At 36.4% G+C, this 20,168-nt stretch overlaps 1 protein-coding gene across 1 annotated transcript in view; it reads left to right on the top strand.

Moving 5' to 3' along the window:
* The window catches only part of LOC126458478 (serpin B6-like), a 332,205-nt gene that overhangs the window by 296,955 nt on the left and 15,082 nt on the right, over nt 1-20,168 (top strand). Inside the window, exon 8 of the mRNA XM_050095571.1 lies at nt 11,544-11,688. Within this exon, the coding sequence (XP_049951528.1) occupies nt 11,544-11,688 (145 nt within the window). The remainder of the gene's footprint in view (nt 1-11,543; nt 11,689-20,168) is intronic.

Here is a 20,168-nt window from a genome sequence, read left to right as displayed (position 1 = left end):
ACATAAATAATAATAACAATAATAATAATAGTAATTTTGGTAACTTGAAAGGTTTTCCATAAAATTAAAGGACAATAAATTCAATACAACTTTTAGTGGTTTGAATCTCATGTGCCATATGAAAAGTATAATAATATGTATTTATTAAATTTAAATTTGTAGCATAGGACACCAGTATTTTTGTAACTAATCAGCACTTGTATCATCCAAACATGCTTGATTTATGAGTCATTATTTCCATGTACTGTGTCAAAAAATCCCTGTTTAAGGGGGGGGGGGGGGCGAGGAGCAGAGGAAAGGAGTTTTACTCTGAATTTTTATCTTCAAAACTATTTGATGTAGTTAGCATTTTTCTCATGGTATTAAATCCACAGTAAATGTATTATGAACTTTCAGCATATTTCCTAAAAGAGGCACATAATTTTGACTTACACAGTTCAGAATAAAGTTCCCTAACTATGACCATTTTCACCTTCTACACCATTGTCAACTGAGTCAACATCAAAAACACCATCATTGTTATCTTGTCATACAAGGTACCATCTTTATGATATTACCCCTGATATCAGCACTACGCCTAAATCTCACAAAGACCCTGTAAATATGTAGCACATTTCAACAAATAGTTCTCGACTTGACGTATTAACATTGAGAAGTACTCTGAACACCAAAACTTTGGTGTAGCCAGTGCATGTTCACAGTTTCTCAAAGTTTCTCTTACAATATGTGATCCAAATCACTATGCTCCTTCAAACAATGGCAATTCCAGGTTGGACTATCAATAATATCATGAAAGAGATAGATAGCTACATACCTTAAAGATGCCACATTGAGATGCAGACAGGCACAACAAGAAGACAATTATGCATCGGACTTTCAGCCAACACCTTCTTCGGAGAGGGAACACAAACACATTCACACAAGCAAACACACCTCAATCACACATGACTGCTATCTCTAGCTGTTCCAGCCAGTATGCAACTGCCTTGAACAAAAGCAACAGTTTGCATAGGGCAGGAAATGGGGAGGGATAGAAGGTGAGGAGAGAAGTGGAAAAGTGGGGGGAGCAGATAAGGGGAAAAGACTGGTGAATGTGTTGGCAACAATTAGTGCACAATGAGAGCAAGGGGATATGAATTGGGAGTAGGTGATAGGACAGAGGGGGTGAAAATTGATGTGTGGAGGTTGTGAGGACAGTAGTTTACTGTAGGTTGAGAATAACTCCTATCTGTGTAGTACAGGAAAGCTGGTGGTGGAGCTGAGGATCCAGGTGGCCCAGATTGTGAAGCAACCATTGAAATCACACTTGTAATGTTCAGCTCAGAGTTGTGCCACAGGGTGGCCCACTTTGGTCTTGGCCACAGTTTGGTGGTGGGCATTTATCCTGGTGGACAGCTGGTTGGTCATCACCAATATAAAAGCTGTGCAGTGATTGCAGCAGAGCTGATATGACATGGCTGCTTCCACAGGGGGCCTGGCCTCTGATGGGGTGGGATAAGCCTATGGAAGGACTGGAATAGGAAGTACTTGGTGGGCAGATTGGGCAGGTCTTGCGCCTGGGGTTGGTCCCTGTTGTGGAGGTTGGGTGAGTGGCAGAACCTTACACTATGCCTGGCAGCCTTCTCTTGTCTATGTCTAGGCCCTGCATCCTCTGTCAGTCAGCACTCACTTCTGTCCTCCCACTTGTGCCCTGCTATTCCTTCCCATTCTGGATTGTTGCTTCTGTTTCATCCAGTAGCATTTAGGCTGGAGTGGTTGGAGATAGTGGTCATGGGAGTGTGAGGTGTGCTTGATTGCATTGAATGTGTGTGTTTCCTTTCTAAAGAGGGGTCTGGTTAAAAGCTCAATGCATTACAGTCTTTCTACCATACCTGTCTGCAACTCAATATGTCATCTTTATGGTGCATAGCAAACTATCCTTTTCATAATATTGTTCATACACTATGCTACAGCCTTAGACAACAACTTTTTCAAGAACAATGTTATTGGAATAATATACAAAAAAATTGTTGGCACACATGCAATTCTTGTGTTATGTTCCCAGTTCAAATTTTTATCATTGTTCAAACTTACTCATAATAGCTCATATATTGACTAAATCTCCAATTTGATTTTAATATTCAATCAGTCTGATCTATTGTTCAATAAATATTTCCAAACAGATTCAAAATTTTCACAAATTTAGTACAACAGTTCTGCAGCTGTGTCCAAAATCACATAGAAACATTTTCATTTAAATAGGTAGCACAGAAACCAAAAATACGTTAAGTGACTTATCTTCTTGTCAGAAACTGTAATATTCAAAACACATTTTAAAACATTAGAATGTTTCTCAAATACATCCAAGGTTTATCAAAACAGCACAATACTAACCCAAGAAACACTAAAATACAAATATATGAGCTCTCAGGTTTTCTTGGCATGATTGATGAAGATTAATAGTATGCTTTCTAGTCTTCTGCTGAGTTATTGCTTTTTATGCACAATATTTTGGTAACTGACCCAGCCATCTCCTTTCTGGTGCTGTGAGTTTTGCGGAAGATAGCTGGGTCAAAATATTGTACACCAAAAAAAACAACAACTTGGATGAACATCTGTTAACTGACTGTTAATAAAAGATATGTTCTCTTTCAAAGCAAGAAAATTTCTCATCACTCAACCATGGACATAAATAAGTTTTTCTATTACGGAAGCATAAACCGCTTAAAATGTTATGTGTTGTCAAACTTTTGTCAAGGAGACCAAATTAGATACAATTTTCAGTTCACCATTTCAGTGACAAAGAGAAGTACAATCCTACCCATAAATTTTCCATATTCAGACATAATGTTGGTTTTACACCCTGCATTCATTTTTTCTTTTAAGCTTACTGGAAAAATTGTATACTTCTTGAGCAAGGACAAACATAACTTTCCTTTCAGATCTTGTAGTGATTCTTTCCTTCAGCATAACTGACAAATCATACGAACACTCCACGCGAGTCAACATCATTTGCTATAATAACACAGTGTTCCTGCGAATTGTTTTTGAACTACAGTAGAACCTCAATTATCCGATCTTCGATTAACCAACTCTTTGGATTATCTGACCCATGCTGAAAATCATGTCAGCATTATCAATCAGTTTTACTCCTGTCACAACAGGTCCAATGCTCTGAGTCACACTCCTTCAAAAACATAAACATGCCAGCACTTCCTGTTTATTACGTAATTCAAATAAGTCCTTGGATGGATGGTAATTTGTTTAAAGCCTGGCTTTTTGGCGCATTTTTTCCTACTGTTAAAAAGAATTTAGGATTAAAAAAATCTATCACTCCATGCCGTTGTATTGTTAGACAACACCCCAAGCAACCCCTCTGAGTCTGAACTTCAACAAGATGACACAAAAACTATGTTTTAGCCCTTCCCCAGCCCATCCCACATGACTTCAATAATCCAACCAGTGAACCAGCATGTTATTGACTGGTTAAAATGACATTACAGAAGGAAATATGTCAGTGCTTTGTTAGAGAAAACAGAAGAGTCTTGTGATCCTATTTTTAAGCAATGAAAAGTCACAAAATAAAAGATGCAATTTGCACAGGTGGTCAATCTTGGGAAGAACTTAAGGAAACTATTCTACAAAAATCATGGGAAAAGATTTGTCCTAGCCTAAACCAAGAGCATGAACTTCCAGAAACTAATAAGTCAGACACTGCAGATTTAGTGGCTGATTTGCAAACACTTCAGAATGATATCCAAACTGCTGGTGTAGAGGAATAGCTAGCAGAAGGTTGTCACTAATGAAGAATTTCAAGATGATCAAACCATCAATCTGGTTTTGCAATATTATAGTGTTAACTAAGAGGAGCCAGATGATGAATAAAAGGAAGAAGATGAAAAGATTGAGCCACTCTGCAGCAAAGGATGGGTTCAAGATTGCTCTCAAATATTTGAAATAACAGTCAACAGTTACATCTCTGCACATATTCTTGGGAAAGAAGTGGAATGATGCAGCCACAAGGTCAAATTTAAAGAAATAGCTAGAAATCCCTTTTAAACTTTTTAAAATAGATTTTCGGTGTCTAAAATTATCTGTTTTCCTTTTTCTTTATTAGAAGTATACATATTTTCTTAATTTTGATGTGTTACATAATTTTGAACTCTGTAAATGACTTTGTTCATTCTCCTGTGATTATCTGACCTTCTTAGCACTCTGACCACTCCCCATCCCCAAAAGTGACTGTTAATTGAGGTTCTACTGTATTCACACAAAATTTTCTGCTACTTTTCCCACCATTCAGTCAACATTTGATTACAAATTAGTTCCCACACATAATCATTTTCTCAAAATTTAGATGTTAAACAATTTTCTGTACAGGATGTTGAATAATCATTTGTTACTGATGACTCAGATACCTCCTTTGCTCTTTATTCAGCTAAAAAATTGTCTTGAAAAACAAGAAAACAGTTAACCTTTCCATTAGTATTGACACCTCACTCAAAACATAACATCTTTCACTTCATTAAATGAATTAATTACAAATTCCTGTCTACTTGTTGCATCAGATACAAGAAAGCATTCAAAATTAATTACAGGGTTAGTTTCAACAACTAAAACAGGTTCTAGTTCAGTCACATTTTTACTTTCAGGGTGCTCTCTCAGTCATTATTCCTGCCTGCTGTTAATTTTTCTATTAATCATTTAATTTCACTGCCACATTAGATTCCACGTTACTCACAGTTGTTTTTAGAGATAGTGTTCTAGTCTGAATACCTTCTGCCGTCTCCCCAAGATTACAAATGTCACTCAACAGCATTTCCATATACTGATGAAATCTTCTTGGGCTTTCATCCAGGTGGCTGCATCAAAATTCCACAACACTTTGATGAGTGTCATTTTCATCATATTCTGACTTCACCAGAAGTGATGAGCTTGAAAGTCATCTGAAATGTCACTAAATTTTGGTACAGCCACCCAGATAGCATTCATGTATTTCCATAGACTGTTCAAGACTTGATACTTTCTTGTCCATAGACTGTTCAAGATTTGTAACTAGCTGATTAAATAATAATTGATTGTTCCATGCCTTTTACTTGCTCTTTACTGTCTAATGTTAACCATTCAATGGCTTTCAATCTTTCCTGATTTTCAATTTGATTCTATTTTATAAACTTAAGTATTCCTACAAAAAAAAAAAAAAAAAAAAAAAAAAAAAAATTATCATCATTCCTCTATTCTATGGGTCCAATAATTTTTTTTCTTCTTTAATGGTTTTGTCTAATTCTCCCTTGTCTGCTAAATCTTCACCCCCATTGGAATGCAACATGCCTACCATTGTTCAGGTGTCATATGGAGTTGGAGTAGGTAGACGACAAGTTTTTGTGGTTGTCATAACTTATCTCTATTAACTGTTTGACTGGACTGTATTACTCTATCTTGAGATGGCAGACTCTGTTCTCAAAGATGCCAAGTCCATACCAGCTGGAAATCTTGGCCACCAGTCACTACAAAATCAGTTCACATGCTGCTCCTCTATCTTGCATGTATTTCATCTCCATTGTTATATCCCGTGTTAGATTTTACTATAGCAAAGCTTCAAAAAAGCTCACAATACACATAAGCCTTTGTTATTTAGTTCTGTCTTCTATGAGTCCCCACTGACAAGTCTTTCTATGACCATTCTATTGCATGGTGAGATTTCATAGTCCATAGCAAATCTCCAAGGTGCGACAATGTTTTTATGGAAACACTTTCATGATAAGCAAGTATCTCCTTGTGCAGGAATCCAGGTTCTTATCACCCCTGCCTTGCAGATACACTGCATCCATGTTCACTCTCATGATATGTACAAAAGAAACAAAATTTTCCACACAGTATGGGATCCAAAACAAACACTTACTTATTAAAATAACAAAAATGTCTGCTCAAGGTTGAAACTATCATTCATACATATGATATTTATTGTGTATGGATGGATAAATAAATAAAAACAAAAACAAAAATTGGTTAGAGGTGCAGAGTGAATAACACAGCATTTCCCCAAAATGATACATCACCCCCGTCTATCTAGTATTGTTTCTATTTTGGGCTCAGTTATTGTCAAGTTTCCTAAACTTTTACTGTCACATGTGACAATAAAATGCAATAGAGCACTGCATAATATAAAATTTGTACTTAACTTCACATATCCATATCCTGCCATCATCAGTGCCGTCAAAATGATACATGTCCTTTTATATACTCGTACCTCTTTCAGTTCCAACAATATTTATATTTTTACTCTTGCAACATTTTATCACATTAATACATGAAGCATTAACATCCTGGCCGGTCCCCACACAATGTAATCCCTGTTTACTTTTCATGACATCATAAAATTACAATGTTTGTTGAAAACCTCAATTCAACAGTGAATTGGTTATCTGGCAGGATACATGTCCTTTGTTCATATACTCATACATCTTTCAATTCCAATAGTATTATATTTTTGCTCTTGTGACATTTTATTGTATTAATACACATATTATTAACATCCTGACTGATGCCTACATATTTTAATCACTATTCACCTTTAAGGACAACCTAAAATCAAAGTCTTTTAGTGTCTGAAAACTCACTTCAACTGTGAATTGGGTTGGCTCATTGTCCTTCAACTGCTTAAAGAGCTGAAGATGAAAGGTGATGGATTAGAATGTAAATATGAATGTCAATCAGAAAGTTGTAAATAAATATTTAAACTAATCTTGATTTACAGTGGCCGCTGTACTTTCTTCTTATTATTATTGGCACTGTCATCTTGAGGTATGAACTTGTGTATTAACATCACTAATAAAAAGTGGAAAAGTTTGTGTTCACTTTTTAATTCATGCAAGCAGACAAGGCACATTTAACAACACTATTTATGCAGTACAAAAAAAGAATGCGTATCCATTTTTACGCTTCACCAGTGACAACTACCACCTTCTGAACCACGAACAGATAGACTAGAAGTGACCAGCGTTTTCAGCTTGCAACACAATAATATTTAAATTTATGTATTGATCTGTACATTCAAAGGTAAAAGATATATGTTGTTAATATTTTATAAAAATTACATTGCAGATGCTTTTCAAATTAAAACAAAAAATTATTTAAATAATAATAATAATAATAATGGTAATTTTTATAACTTAAGAAGTCGTCCTCAAAATTAGAAGAGAACATATTCAACACAGCATTTTGAAGTTTGTTTCTTATTTTGAAATAATTTACAAGTTTTTATGTTTGTACATAAGTAAAACAATACTCTACAACTCATTTAATCATAAATAAAAAGTGAACATTTTTATTATCTCTGAAGGAAGTCCTTGTATTGAGTAGTACATTTATTTGAGTGTATTGAGGAGGACAATATTAAGGGAAAATGAGCCTTTGATCAGTTCCATTACAAGCATAAAGCCGTCAGTGAAGAATTGTGTTCTACTACCACTACAGATAATGCAGAGAAGGAAGCTACTATTGTCAGAAGGACCTGACCTACGCAAGGAAAAATGTCATTTACTATTAACCTTTCAGTGCCAATATTTGGATACTTATAAATCCAGAGTGAGGAAAAGACAGACCTAGAGGCCCATGGAAAACATGATATAACACTGTGGATCATCCACCAGTTGGCCAGTACTCCTGTAGGGTTTTACCTGCTGAAAAATGGCTACTCCTAGAAGAAGCAGAGAAGATGCTGCAAGATTACATCATTGAGCTCCAGAGAGACCTTGTTCTTCTCCTGTGTCCTTATGGAGTGTTTCTGTGTTGCCTACCAACACCTGAACAAAATTACAAAAACATTGCCATACATTGATGATACCCTAGACTGCCTGAAAGGAGAAAAGTATCTCTCAACTATGGGTATGTAGATGGGCTTCTGGAAAATAGAGGCTGACAGGGCTGATAGGGAAAAGATTGCCTTTATAATACCTGATTGCCTATGTGAGTTAAAAGTTATTTTGTTTGCAGCATGTAATGCCCCAGCCACCTTTTAAAGTATGGTGGAACACCTGCTTTGACACCTGAAATGAATGATCTGATTTGCTATTTGGATGGCATTGTCACTTTTTCTAAGGGCTTTGATGAAAATCTAAACTTGGTTCAAAATAGTGATGAAGCATTTTTAGACAGGAGGCCTCTGCCTGAATATGAAAAAGAGCCTCTTTACTGCTAAAGGGAAAAAATTAATGGGCACCTAATGAATGGCAATGGAGTCTGTTCTGATCTCAAGAAAATAATAGCACTCACAGATTTTCTGACATCTTGACACACTCATGATGTGAGAAGATTTCTTGGAAAGTGCTCTCACTACCAGAAATTCATGAAGATTTTTGTACTATGGAGTGTTCCTTACAACAACTACTGCAAGGAGATCCCAAATATTCCTGGAATGAGGTGCAAGAAAAATCTTTCCCACTCCCTAAGCAGGCAATAACATTTTCTCCAATTATAGAACTGCATGAAAAAGTGCCAAGATAGAATTTCATACTGATACTAGCAATTATGGGGCACAGTTGTAGTACAAATTCAGGAAGTTGCTGAAAAGGTGATGTCATATGCTTCCACAGTACTGTCCAAGTCTGTGATGTACTACTCTACAATAGAGAATGAGTGCTCTGCAGTTATTTGGCCTATCAAAAATTCTAACCAAATTTATTTGACAAATCATTCACTGTTGCGACAGATCACATTTGTCTGTGCTGGCCAACTAGCCTGAAGGACCCATTGGGATTACTGGCAAAATGGGCACTGTGGCTTCAAGAGTACACTGTCAAAGTAGTATACAATATTGAATGAAAAAAAACAAGGATCTTTGAAGAAGTAGTTTGGTGGAACACAGCAGTGTGGATGAGATCTGTCACTGATACACTAAATGATTTTGCTGCTAAACAGAGGGACACTCAGTACTGTGCCTTGAAAAACTGACCAAACTGGAATTGTATATGAGGAACTACCATCCAGTTGGATAGAAATGTTTACTTGCAATCCCAGCTTATTTAGTGCCAGTTATTCTGGAGTATTTCACAATGCCACTACATCAAGTCACCTGAGATTCATGAAGAGTCCAGGTAGAAACAACCATGTATCAGTGGCTAGCTCTCCACCAATCTGTTAGGCACTGTGAGCCACAGTAAGGAATGCCAGTGATGGAAGAACATGATGCATTTGCCCTTGGCGCATTTCATACCAAATCTGCATGCAGAAGTGCCATTCCACCAAATTGGAATCAACCTCTTGGGGAGGGTTGCAAAGCTGACAAATGAGAATTGAGATGACAGTTCTCACTGACTACCTCTCCCACTACACTATCACCAAAGTTGTGATGACTGCTGAATCGCAGGAAAAAGGAAAGTTCATAGTAGAAGACATCATTTTAAGGAATGAAGAACCCTGTGTGATAATCTCTGATCATGGAAAGATTGTCCAGTCAAGCCTGGTGTCAGATGTAATTTCATGCTGCGACATCACCCACAAAAAGACAGTTGCCTACCATCCACAGTCAAATGGCCTCACAAAATTTGTTAATAAAACATTGGCAGAAGTGCTTTCATTATATGTTGACATCAAATAGAGAGGCTGGGATACTATACCGCTAGCTGTAACAGTCACACACAACACAGCAAAGCAAGGCACTACAGGATGTTAGTTAATATGAGGTTAGTTATTACTCAAGCAGGATGCTTGTACTCACATATCTGTAATAAAAGTTAATTGATATTCAGAAACAGAAGAATTTTTTTATTCAATGAAAGTCAGAAAAATAAGGAAAACTAAATCACTATTAATGCGAATTTTACAATTTAAAGCTTGGAAAGTGAAGCTGTAGCAAACAGATAAATAAAAAAGATAAAGTGAAAATGAAGCTCAATGAATATTACACTTTTGCTTGTTTTGATAATTTGGAAAAGAGTAGTGAGATACTGGAAAGCGAACAGCCATCATTTTAGTTTTGGTTCTGATGCTCACAAGGAGAGGTCTCCAGTGATGGGGTCGACTTTGTGAAAACATCTAAAAAAACATCGGAATTCAGCGTGATGCTCAGTAACACTACATAATTCATATTTTGCAGAGTGGTTGTCTGGTGTAAATGATAGGGTAGACTTTCATGTATAGAAGGTGGTGAGTTCAAATCTGATGAGGTGCTTTAAATTTCCTTCTATTTTTAAATTTTAATCAAAATGACTTTGATCATTATTTTTATTTCTATTCCTTTGTCATATCATTTTCCTTGTCATATCACCTTCTTCATTTGCTCTCATATTTCTTCCTGTCATTCATTTTCCCCTTCAAATCTTTGTTCATGTGATTATTAATTAACTTTATGTATTAATTCCAATTTAATGTTTTTCATTTTATCATGCTATTTTTTCATCCATGTGTTCATTACTTCCGTTCCTCATTTTTCCTGAATTTCATTTTACTTATGATCCCCCCTTTTGTTTAAATCTCCATCTGCATCATTTTTTCAGGAGTGGAATAGGAATTTAGGATATATTTTAAACATTTGTATTACAATTACCATCACAAAAAATGCACATCTTGCTACGAAAAATGTATTTTTGACACCTTTGCATTTCCAATACAAATAGATTATTTTGTCTTTGTTTTTTAAACGATAAATCAGAATTTCAAATATTTAAATACTGGAATAGATAAGTATAATTAAATTCTGAGTGGAAAAAGAAAGATATAAGTAAAAAATGAGAACAAATGAAAAAGTTCATTTGATAATTAAAATGATATTACAAAGGAATAGACATAAAAAAATTATATTTGAATCTTTAAACTGAATAAAAGTAATGATCATAGTCGTTTCGATACAGAATTTAAAAAAAATACACCACGTTAAAACACCTGATGAAACTCAACCCAGAAACTTCAGAACCTGAAGGTCGGACCTCAGGACACCATGTATAATTCCATTTATTTATTTGTTTTTATTTTATTTTATTTATTTATTTTGGTCAATTACACACAAATGAGGGCCCACCAGGGTGAATGGCTGCAGGGAGCAATATTTGGGATCTTGACCTACATAACTGAATAAAAGGTTTCGAAAAGTTGACTCATCCATTAAGGACCTGATTTGTCAGAATTGCTTTTCAACTTACAAGAAGTGATTCCAACAGTGGCTGAGAGACTGTAGAGAAGAAACATATTATAAACTTGTAGCACTAATAGTATTGATTATTAATAAACTCAATTTTCCAGTAGTTTTAAGTTATATTTTGTAAGAAATTGTGCTTTGTGTCCTGACTCCTACTTCTTTCACAGCATTCATGACTTGATCCCAACTCCTCCTTACCGCCCATATGAGAATTCCTGGGTGCGACATTGGATAGGTATATGGTGATTTCAACTCTCCTCCTGCCAAATATAACTTCAATGTCGTATATATCACACTACATTTCTTGCCTTCTAATATTTACTTTGTATTGTTTAATGATAAAAGATAAATCTTATCTGAAGTTCTTTTCAAAATTGTGATGATTTAATCAGAGTGATATCAGAAATGTATGAGAAACCATCCTTTTTAGGTGCTGAAATTGTTCTACTGTCTCTGCGAACAACTATACCTCGTCCTGTTGTGTTCAAAGCTGATCATCCATTCCTGTTTCTGCTCATAAGTGTTGTTAACAAAGCTATCCTTTTTATTGGAAGAGTTCAGGATGTAGAATCAAGGTAAGGCATTTTGTGCTGTTTCCTTTGCTTTAACATAATATTCACATTTATATTTTCTTGCTCACATTAAAATACACTATTTTCCATATAGTTGTGCATGGAAGAATATATTACCATTTTTTTTTAACAGAAGAGCACTGTACAGTAGAAAGCCATGTGGGCATGTGGGAAAGGATGACAGGGGCCACTTATTCACAGAATCACACATAGAAGTGCTTTTGACCTAGTACACTGATTGCTAGTATCAGACTGACTCCTGATTGAAAAATGACTGCCCCTATTTATGGTCTTTATTCAGCCAGGATTTGTCATCATGCTGAAATTCATTCTCTTTTCCAGTACAGCACAAATTGTATCTTTCTTATTACTGGTATCTAGTATTAATTATAATTGCTCCACTATAGTCAAGTCAGCATAAGAAGATCCCTAACTACTAGCAGCACTATTAACAGTCTCTAACTGCTAAGGGCATATGACTGTAGATGAAAATAATAGTCATCTGTAGAGCTGTGACAACACTGAGGCATTGCCATAGAGATGTTTACAAAGTCATGTCATGTGACTGGTTGAGACAGGTGTAGGTGTGCGGAGTTGCTGTAGCCAGACCACTGCAACTATCAGGAAACTTCTTACACCCACTTGATTATACGTGCATGATAAAACAATAATTCATTTGACAACATATAAAATAAACTTTCCACAATGATCAGCAGCAAAATATTAATTACAGACCTTCCCTGGCACAAATGTGGACTTCCCTGTGAATAAACAATACACAAGTTGTGGCTAAGGTAGATCCAGATAAAAAAATCTATGCTGCTCTGTTGCCGGCTTTTATGTGATGATCGTTTTTCTTTTTGGCTAAAACACAGTATGTAAAGTGTTCACTAATTGTTGAGTTCATTAAATGAATGTAACTTAATCTTAATTAATCTATTTGCACTGGAAGTAACTTGTATCTGAGAGTCTACCATATGCAACTGTGAGCAATACTGTTTGTCTTTTTTTTTTTTCAGGTGAATTTTTTATTTAATTTCAGGAATGTTTAAAGAAATTCATGATATTAGATTAGATTAATACTTGTTGCATATATAATGAAAACAGCACTTCACAATGAAGTGGAAAGTATCAATGTAATAAAAAGATTACTAATTTATATCTCAAAATTCATCTATTGACCAGAAGGAGTTGTCATTCAGAAATTCTTTTTTTTTTTTCTTGTTTTTCAGTGCTGGTTGGCCATCTGTCTGACTTTTGATGCTACTTGATAAGTGATGAAAGATTTTTGTGGCAGCATAATTCACCCCTTTCTGTGCCAATGTTAGATTTAACCCAAAATAGTTAAGATTAGCCTTTCTCCAAGTGTATTGCAGCTTTGCACATTGATATTGATTTTGAATTGAGATGGGTTATTAATAACAAATTTAATAAGCGAATATATACATTGTGAAGTTATTGTGAATATCCCTAGTTCCTTAAATAGATGCCTGCAAGATGACCATGGCAGCCCTCCAGCTATTATTCTGATTACGTGCCATGAATACTTGTTTCCTTGATGATGAATTACCTGAAAACAGTGAATTAAAATAGGCATAGTAAGCTAATATACTTATAAGGTTATTGCCAAAATTTGCAGTAATGCTAATAGCATACATAGTTGGACTCAGACATTTCAGCAGATCACCAATGTGTTTCTCCAATTCAGTCTCCCATTGGTGTAACACCCAAAACTTTGGAATGTTTTGCCTTAGCTACAGACTCCATGCTTATTAATGGTGTTGTGCCATTTCTTGTACAGAAGTATATATACAGTGTTTTATCCAAATTGAATGACAATCCATGTGCAGAGACTTACTTAATAATTTTCTGGAAGACATTATTCACAATTTCCTCAGCTAATTCTTGTTTGTTGAGTGTGATTAATATACTTGTATCATCAGGAAATAGAACTAGCTTTGCATCTTCATGAATATAGAGCAGGAAATCATTAATGTATATTAATGACATTCAGTTATTCAGAGCATCTAATAAATTCTAGCATATGATTCTAATTGTCAGGTTTGACCAGTGACGTCATAATTGACCCAAAAATGCTACACACAGACAAGATTTCAACACAATGTTACACTGAGTTTTCAAAACAACAATAATTATTCACAAACAAATGAATATACTATAGAAATAAAAGCTAACACACATACATACTACAAATTACAATAGTTTGTGTGAGTAATTACTGAACCATGAATTAAATCACAAACTAGATATGAAATGCAACTAGAAAAGAAATGGAAATACCATACACGAAATAAATTAAAATCATAGCTTACACAAGTAACTAAAACAGACATCTACTGTAATCCCAGTATTCCGCATTGTAATCTCATGACATTATTCGTAATTCAGATGGTTCAAATGGCTCTGAGCACTATGGCATCTAACATCTGTGTTAATCAGTCCCCTAGAACTTAGAACTACTTAAACCTAACTAACCTAAGGACACCACACACATCCATGCCCGAGGCAGGATTCGAACCTGTGACTGTAGCGGTCACGTGGTTCCAGACTGAAGCGCCTAGAACCACCACACCGGCCGGCTATTATTCGTAATAATAAATATTTAATCTAATGGGACTATCTTGGAAAAGTGGGGGTTTTGGGCAAGGGCAAACTAAAATCTAACACAACAATGGAAAAACCATGCATACAGTAAAATAATTGGGTAGATAAAAAGTTACTCACCAAGCAGCAGCACGAGAACACACATATAAAAAGTATTAAAGTTTTCAACGTTTCAGTGTGAGTGGCTCCTTCTTCTGACAGAACTGTTGAAGGGTAAGGAAGAGGGATGAAGGAAAAGGACTGGTGAGATTTAGGAAACAGGGTATAGTTTGGAAAAGTTGCACAGAAACCCAGGGTAGGAGGCACTTACCATATGTGAAGAGAAGGAATCTGTTTTCAACCTTTTGTGCTAGTCCTCTTGTTTATTTATCTGTACCACCTGTATTAACAAACATCTTGCCTCTACATCTTTTCTAGTACTGATTTACATGAATGTAGATCGGTCCATTATTATTTATGAATTTGCATATAGCAATTTGTTAACACTTCACCAAACTGCAGGACCTTCTCCCAATAGTCTTTCATGGATTTATTTGCAAATTTGACAGCTATTTTCTTTCCAACCTTCACTTACATTCCTTATATGTATTTCTTTTGCTTTTTGTGCTTTCATTTTTCATCAAACTGCTCTGATCAACTTTTACTGCCATCTTCTGCATTACTTTATTACAGTCTCTCTACTGACTTCCTCTTTCCATTTGCCCAGTTTTTAAAATTTTGTCTGTTTTCATGATGCTCCCAATCGATTTTTTTCTTTTCCAGTCATAATTTATAGATGGGTTCATCAGCGTACTCCCACAAGTGCTGATGTGCACCTTGTACCCATGTGTGGAGTTCTGGGCAATTTCCTCCCTCATTGCACCTTTTCATTATCATGGATAACAAGATCAGAGGTGTGTTGGTCTTTTGGTCATGCATGCTTGGGAACTGGGTGACATCTCATCACTTTTTCTCAGCAGTTCATTCCTATTTCTCTGCATCACCCGCAGGTGTTTCCTCATTGCTGTTTACCATGACCTGTGACACAGCATTGCTACTGGTCATCATTGTTTTGACTTCCCACTTCCCTGTCGTCTCCTTATTATTATGAGCACTATTGTGTAGCATCTCCAAAATTCTTGTTGGTTTCTCTAAAAAACTCTCTTGCACACCAAAATTAAAATAATGGAAACTATGAAAACACAACATCAAAAATTTTTGATTATATTACATATGCAAAACAACAACTAAAAACATAAGAAAAGTAGAGTCATTACAACAATGGATCTTACCAAGCATGTGATTTCAAATGACTGAAAGGTTAAAAAAATTGCAGATAAAATACTTCACTAAACCAACAAAAGAACAGAGTATCTCATATTACCCCTCCCAACAACAGATTTTACAGCCCCTGAGAAGTATTAGTAAAGCCCTGCTCATGATCTGAATATTGTGGTTAATTAGCAAATATTTGTCCCGCCTACAGCCCAGCCACTTTCAACAAAAAAACCTGTCAGAATCCTCTTAGACATACTCTCTTGTCAAAGAAATTAGAACCAATTTAGTACAGTTTGGCACTGCCTAAAAATGACATCTGCACTATCTCCCCCCCCCCCCCCCCCCCCCCCCCCCCAATCCCAGAACTTACTGCCCTCAAAAACTGAAAGTTGAACAACATCATGCTCTCTTCCACTCTTCAACGTGAACTCTAACCCCCCCCCCCCCCCCCCCCCCCCGCCCCTCAATGAACCCATATACTTAATAAACTCCTCATAAAACTTCTGACAAAAATCAAATGGTCCACAACAGCACCAAAAGAATGCCCAGTTTCATGCATGGCAAAACATTCAGATGATTTGCAACAAAAATGATAAGTCAGTATGATGATGACCTCCAAATTCAGCCCTGTCCTTTCAAACCAAGTCTCTTCTCCGAATGTTCGGTTAATCTGAACATGAAAAATGTTAGATTAAGTATGGAAAACTGTGCAGTTAACTGCTATACATACACACTATTTTAATTTACACAGTACAGTAAACATGTGTATTAGAAAAATTGGCAAGAATACATTAGATTTAAACAATGCATAACGATGAAAGAAAAGCTGTCAAACTTACTAAAATACAATGGACATTTTATCCCTACTTTTTAGATGACAAAAAGCTAGTCATTGTTTTTTAACGTAATGAAGACAGTCTATGATAAGATACATAGTTGCACCATCGTCTCATAAATGTCAAATCAGCAGGTGTAGCAGTTGGCTGTTGCTCCAAATAACGTAGTGAGAGGTCAAGGGCTTCTGCTACATCACTGAGTGGCACCACCAGTAAGGTTCTCCACACATGCTCCATCTGCTGCCATCCACTCATCTATGTCTCCTTCACTAGCTTCTTCACATCCAGTGATTGTCTGTATCATTTGTAGTTGATTTTCCTCTTAATTTTCAACTGGGTTGTCCTGAAATTCAAGAGAGGTCCACATTTTTCTCCATGATTTTCTCAGAGTATTTTCTGAAATATTCTGCCACGCCCCAGCAGCCCAATAAACAACATCCCTCACATTGGTCTTTTTTATTTTGTCCACTAAATGAATGCTATCATCTTAATCAGCATTGTTAAAAATTGTTTTCTGTAAATCAGTTTCAATGTTTGCCGTATATCCTGGCCCATCAGCTGTAGAAGTGGTATAACATTCAGCGGCAAAAACTTCGCCACAGTTCTCTATCACATAATTCCTCAGTGATGGGGTGAGATGGTGCATTACCAATCAAAAGGATTGCATGGGGAGACAAATTGTTTTAAGAAAACCATTGAACAGAGGGAGCAAGCTGGCCATGAAACCATTCCTTGAACAGCTTACCATCCATCCATGCTTTTTTCTGGTTGCAATAATATACAGGTAGGGACTTCATGTTGCAGTTTTTAAAAGCTCTGGGCCTAGCAGATTTGCCCATCAGCATTAAAGGCAGCTTGTGATTACCAGCAGCCTTGCTGTACACTAATAAAGTCACGATCTCTGCACATTTTAAAATCAGGAGCATGGTCTTCTGCTTTTGATGCCAGGCTTTTTGTTCGCAATGCCCTAAAATTAAGGCCAGTCTCATTAGTGTTATAAATTTGTTGGGGAGAATACTTTCCCTCTCTTACCATTTTTTCAAACTCACCCAAGTATTTCTTCACTGCATCACAGTCAGAAGAAAGCTCTCCAGTAATTGTTATCTGCCAGATTCCATGACATTTTTTGAATCTGTCCATCCAACCCATACTCCTACTAAAAGACTGATCACCATTCATTAACTTGTTCAGGTAAACAGCCTTCTCCTGAACCAGTGCTCCAGTCAAAGGAGTTCCCCTTTCTCTTTCCTGCATAAACAAAAGTAAAAGAGCTTCATCCACTTTATCATACTTTATCATACTAAACTCTTGTAAGACGATGAATTCTAAGGGCTGTGTATGGCCACATATACCCACATGAATGGTACACCTTCCTGTAGGTTTTACATAGTTCCCATTTGCCACCTTCATCAGAGAAGTTTTGTTGTCGACAAATACGGTTTTCTGCAACTGATGACAGTACTTCTCTTAAATGACTGAATATGATGCTCCAGAGTGCACAAGAGCTTGGGCTGGTTGGCCATCCATGAGGATATCAATGTAGTTTCCTATCATTTTTGTAGTGACTGATGACAGAGGATATTTCTCTTCAGTGGCCTCACCTCCAAGGAAGTTCGCAACCTTTAGTTTTCCAGGTTGTGGCAGCTAGGTGATTGGCTGCAGCTTCTAAATGGTGATGTAGACCTTGATCAGCATGTTGGCGAGCGTCCTCTCCAGTGGACAGCTTGCGATGATGGTGACCTACATTGTCCTGCACCCACACCTTCTCATTCGTCTTTGTCATCCCGGTGTTGGCATTGGTTAAGATTGGTCTGCTGTCTTATAGCATGGATGTCGTCACATATCCGCCACCTTTCTCGACAATAGTGCACCACATGTTCCGGTCATCCACAGTGGAAACATACTGGTTGGATATCCTGGGTCCTTCCAGACGTCAGCCTTATTTGGTGCCCAAACAGGTACTTCATGCGGCATTGTAGGAATCTAACTCCGCCAGGGTCTCAACTTTTTCACCATTTCAAAGGGAAATGAAGGACAAGAGATTGGGTTCAATGTCTGTTCCACTTCCTCCCTTATGACCTCTTGAAGCGTCTTGGTTTTTTGCTCGCTGTGCAATCCAAGTGCCTTCTGAACTTCCTCTCTCACTATCTGACGAAGAACACTTGTGAAATCAGTTGCTTCCTCCATCACAGACATCGATACTATGTTTGGAAGCCATTCAAAGTTCTAGCATCTAATTCTTTTTTGAGATGCATTGTCTCGATATACTGCCACCATTTTATGAAGTCGTCTGCTGTAGAAACCTCCTTCAGGAGTAGGGCTTGATACATGTCCTCAGCAACACCCTTCATTTATTTATTTATTTATTTAGTCCTTCAAATCCTACATGTATAGAATGTATACAAGGATATTGGACATGGTTAGGTCTTTACAAGATAAAATACAGTTTGTATTGCATTCCTAAGGACTAGATATTGAAGTAATTTAACAAATAATCTCATATACAACAAACATAAGAGGCAACATACAAAGTAAAATATTCATAATGCATCTTTATTTTTGCTGTATGTTTTCTAGGTACTCTGTCAGACTGTAAAAGCAATGATCAATTAAATATGCCTTTAGTTTAGCCTTAAAACTACTGAAATTACTTTCTGATTTAATATGCTTAGGCAGATTATTGTAAATTTTTATCTCAATACGTAGAGTGCCTTTTTGGTGCAATGATGTTCTCCTCTGTTTCATGTGAAGGTGAGATATTTGCCTGGTATTGTATGCATGTATATCTTCCTTTTTTAAGAAGATATCTGGGTGTCTATCAATATATTATTTGATGAAAGCTGATGCTTCATAGATAAAAGTGCAAGGAAGAGGAAGAACTGACAGTTTTTTGAATATGGGTCTGCATGATTTCGTATTGTTCACCCCTTCAATAATTCTTAATATCCTCTTTTGCATCCTGAAAAGTTTAATATTGGTTGTTGCATTGCCGCAGAGGATTATGCCATTTTTAATTACAGAATGCACATAGGATTAGTATACATTCAACAGGCTGGCTTTGCTGCAACAAGTTTTTAAGATCCTTATCATGTAGCAGGTTTTGCTTAGTTTTCTTTGCAAATATTCAATGTGTACCTCCCATTTTGTGTTGTTCTGGAGCCAGAGTCCCAGAAATTTTGTGCTGTCAACACTTTCAAGAACTCTGTCCCTTAGTTCTATTTGCATGTTTGGGTGGTGTCTTCCATTTAGATTATAGGAGCTCAGTGCTTCTGTCTTTTCTTTGTTTATAATTAACTTGTTACAGCTGAACCACTGTTCTACACTCTTCATTATTTGGATAGCAGAGTCTTTTAGTTTTTCTTCTGTTTTACCACTAATAAGGAAGCTTGTATCATCTGCAAATTGGAGGGTAGTTTGGCACTACTTGTTGTACCTAAGATCACTGACATAGAGGAGAAACAGAATGGGTCCGTTTACTGATCCTTGAGGGACACCATATTTCACATTTTAACATCCTGAATAGTAGTAGCTGATTTGTTATGGTTTGTATATTGCACTTCAACCACGTTTTGCGACCACATAGGTATGTCCTGAGCCACTCATTGGATATACCTCTAATTCCTAATAGGTCAAGCTTCTGCAGTAGGGCATTATGGTCAATGACGTCAAAAGCTTTGGATAAATCAAAACATATGCCCATCACAAACTCACTTGCATCCAGGTTAGTATAGTATATGTGCAACCTCATCTTCCTCCTTCATTCTA

Source organism: Schistocerca serialis, chromosome 2, assembly GCF_023864345.2.
Source record: "Schistocerca serialis cubense isolate TAMUIC-IGC-003099 chromosome 2, iqSchSeri2.2, whole genome shotgun sequence".
NCBI lineage: Eukaryota > Metazoa > Arthropoda > Insecta > Orthoptera > Acrididae > Schistocerca > Schistocerca serialis.
This window is presented reverse-complemented; position numbering and strand designations above follow the sequence as displayed.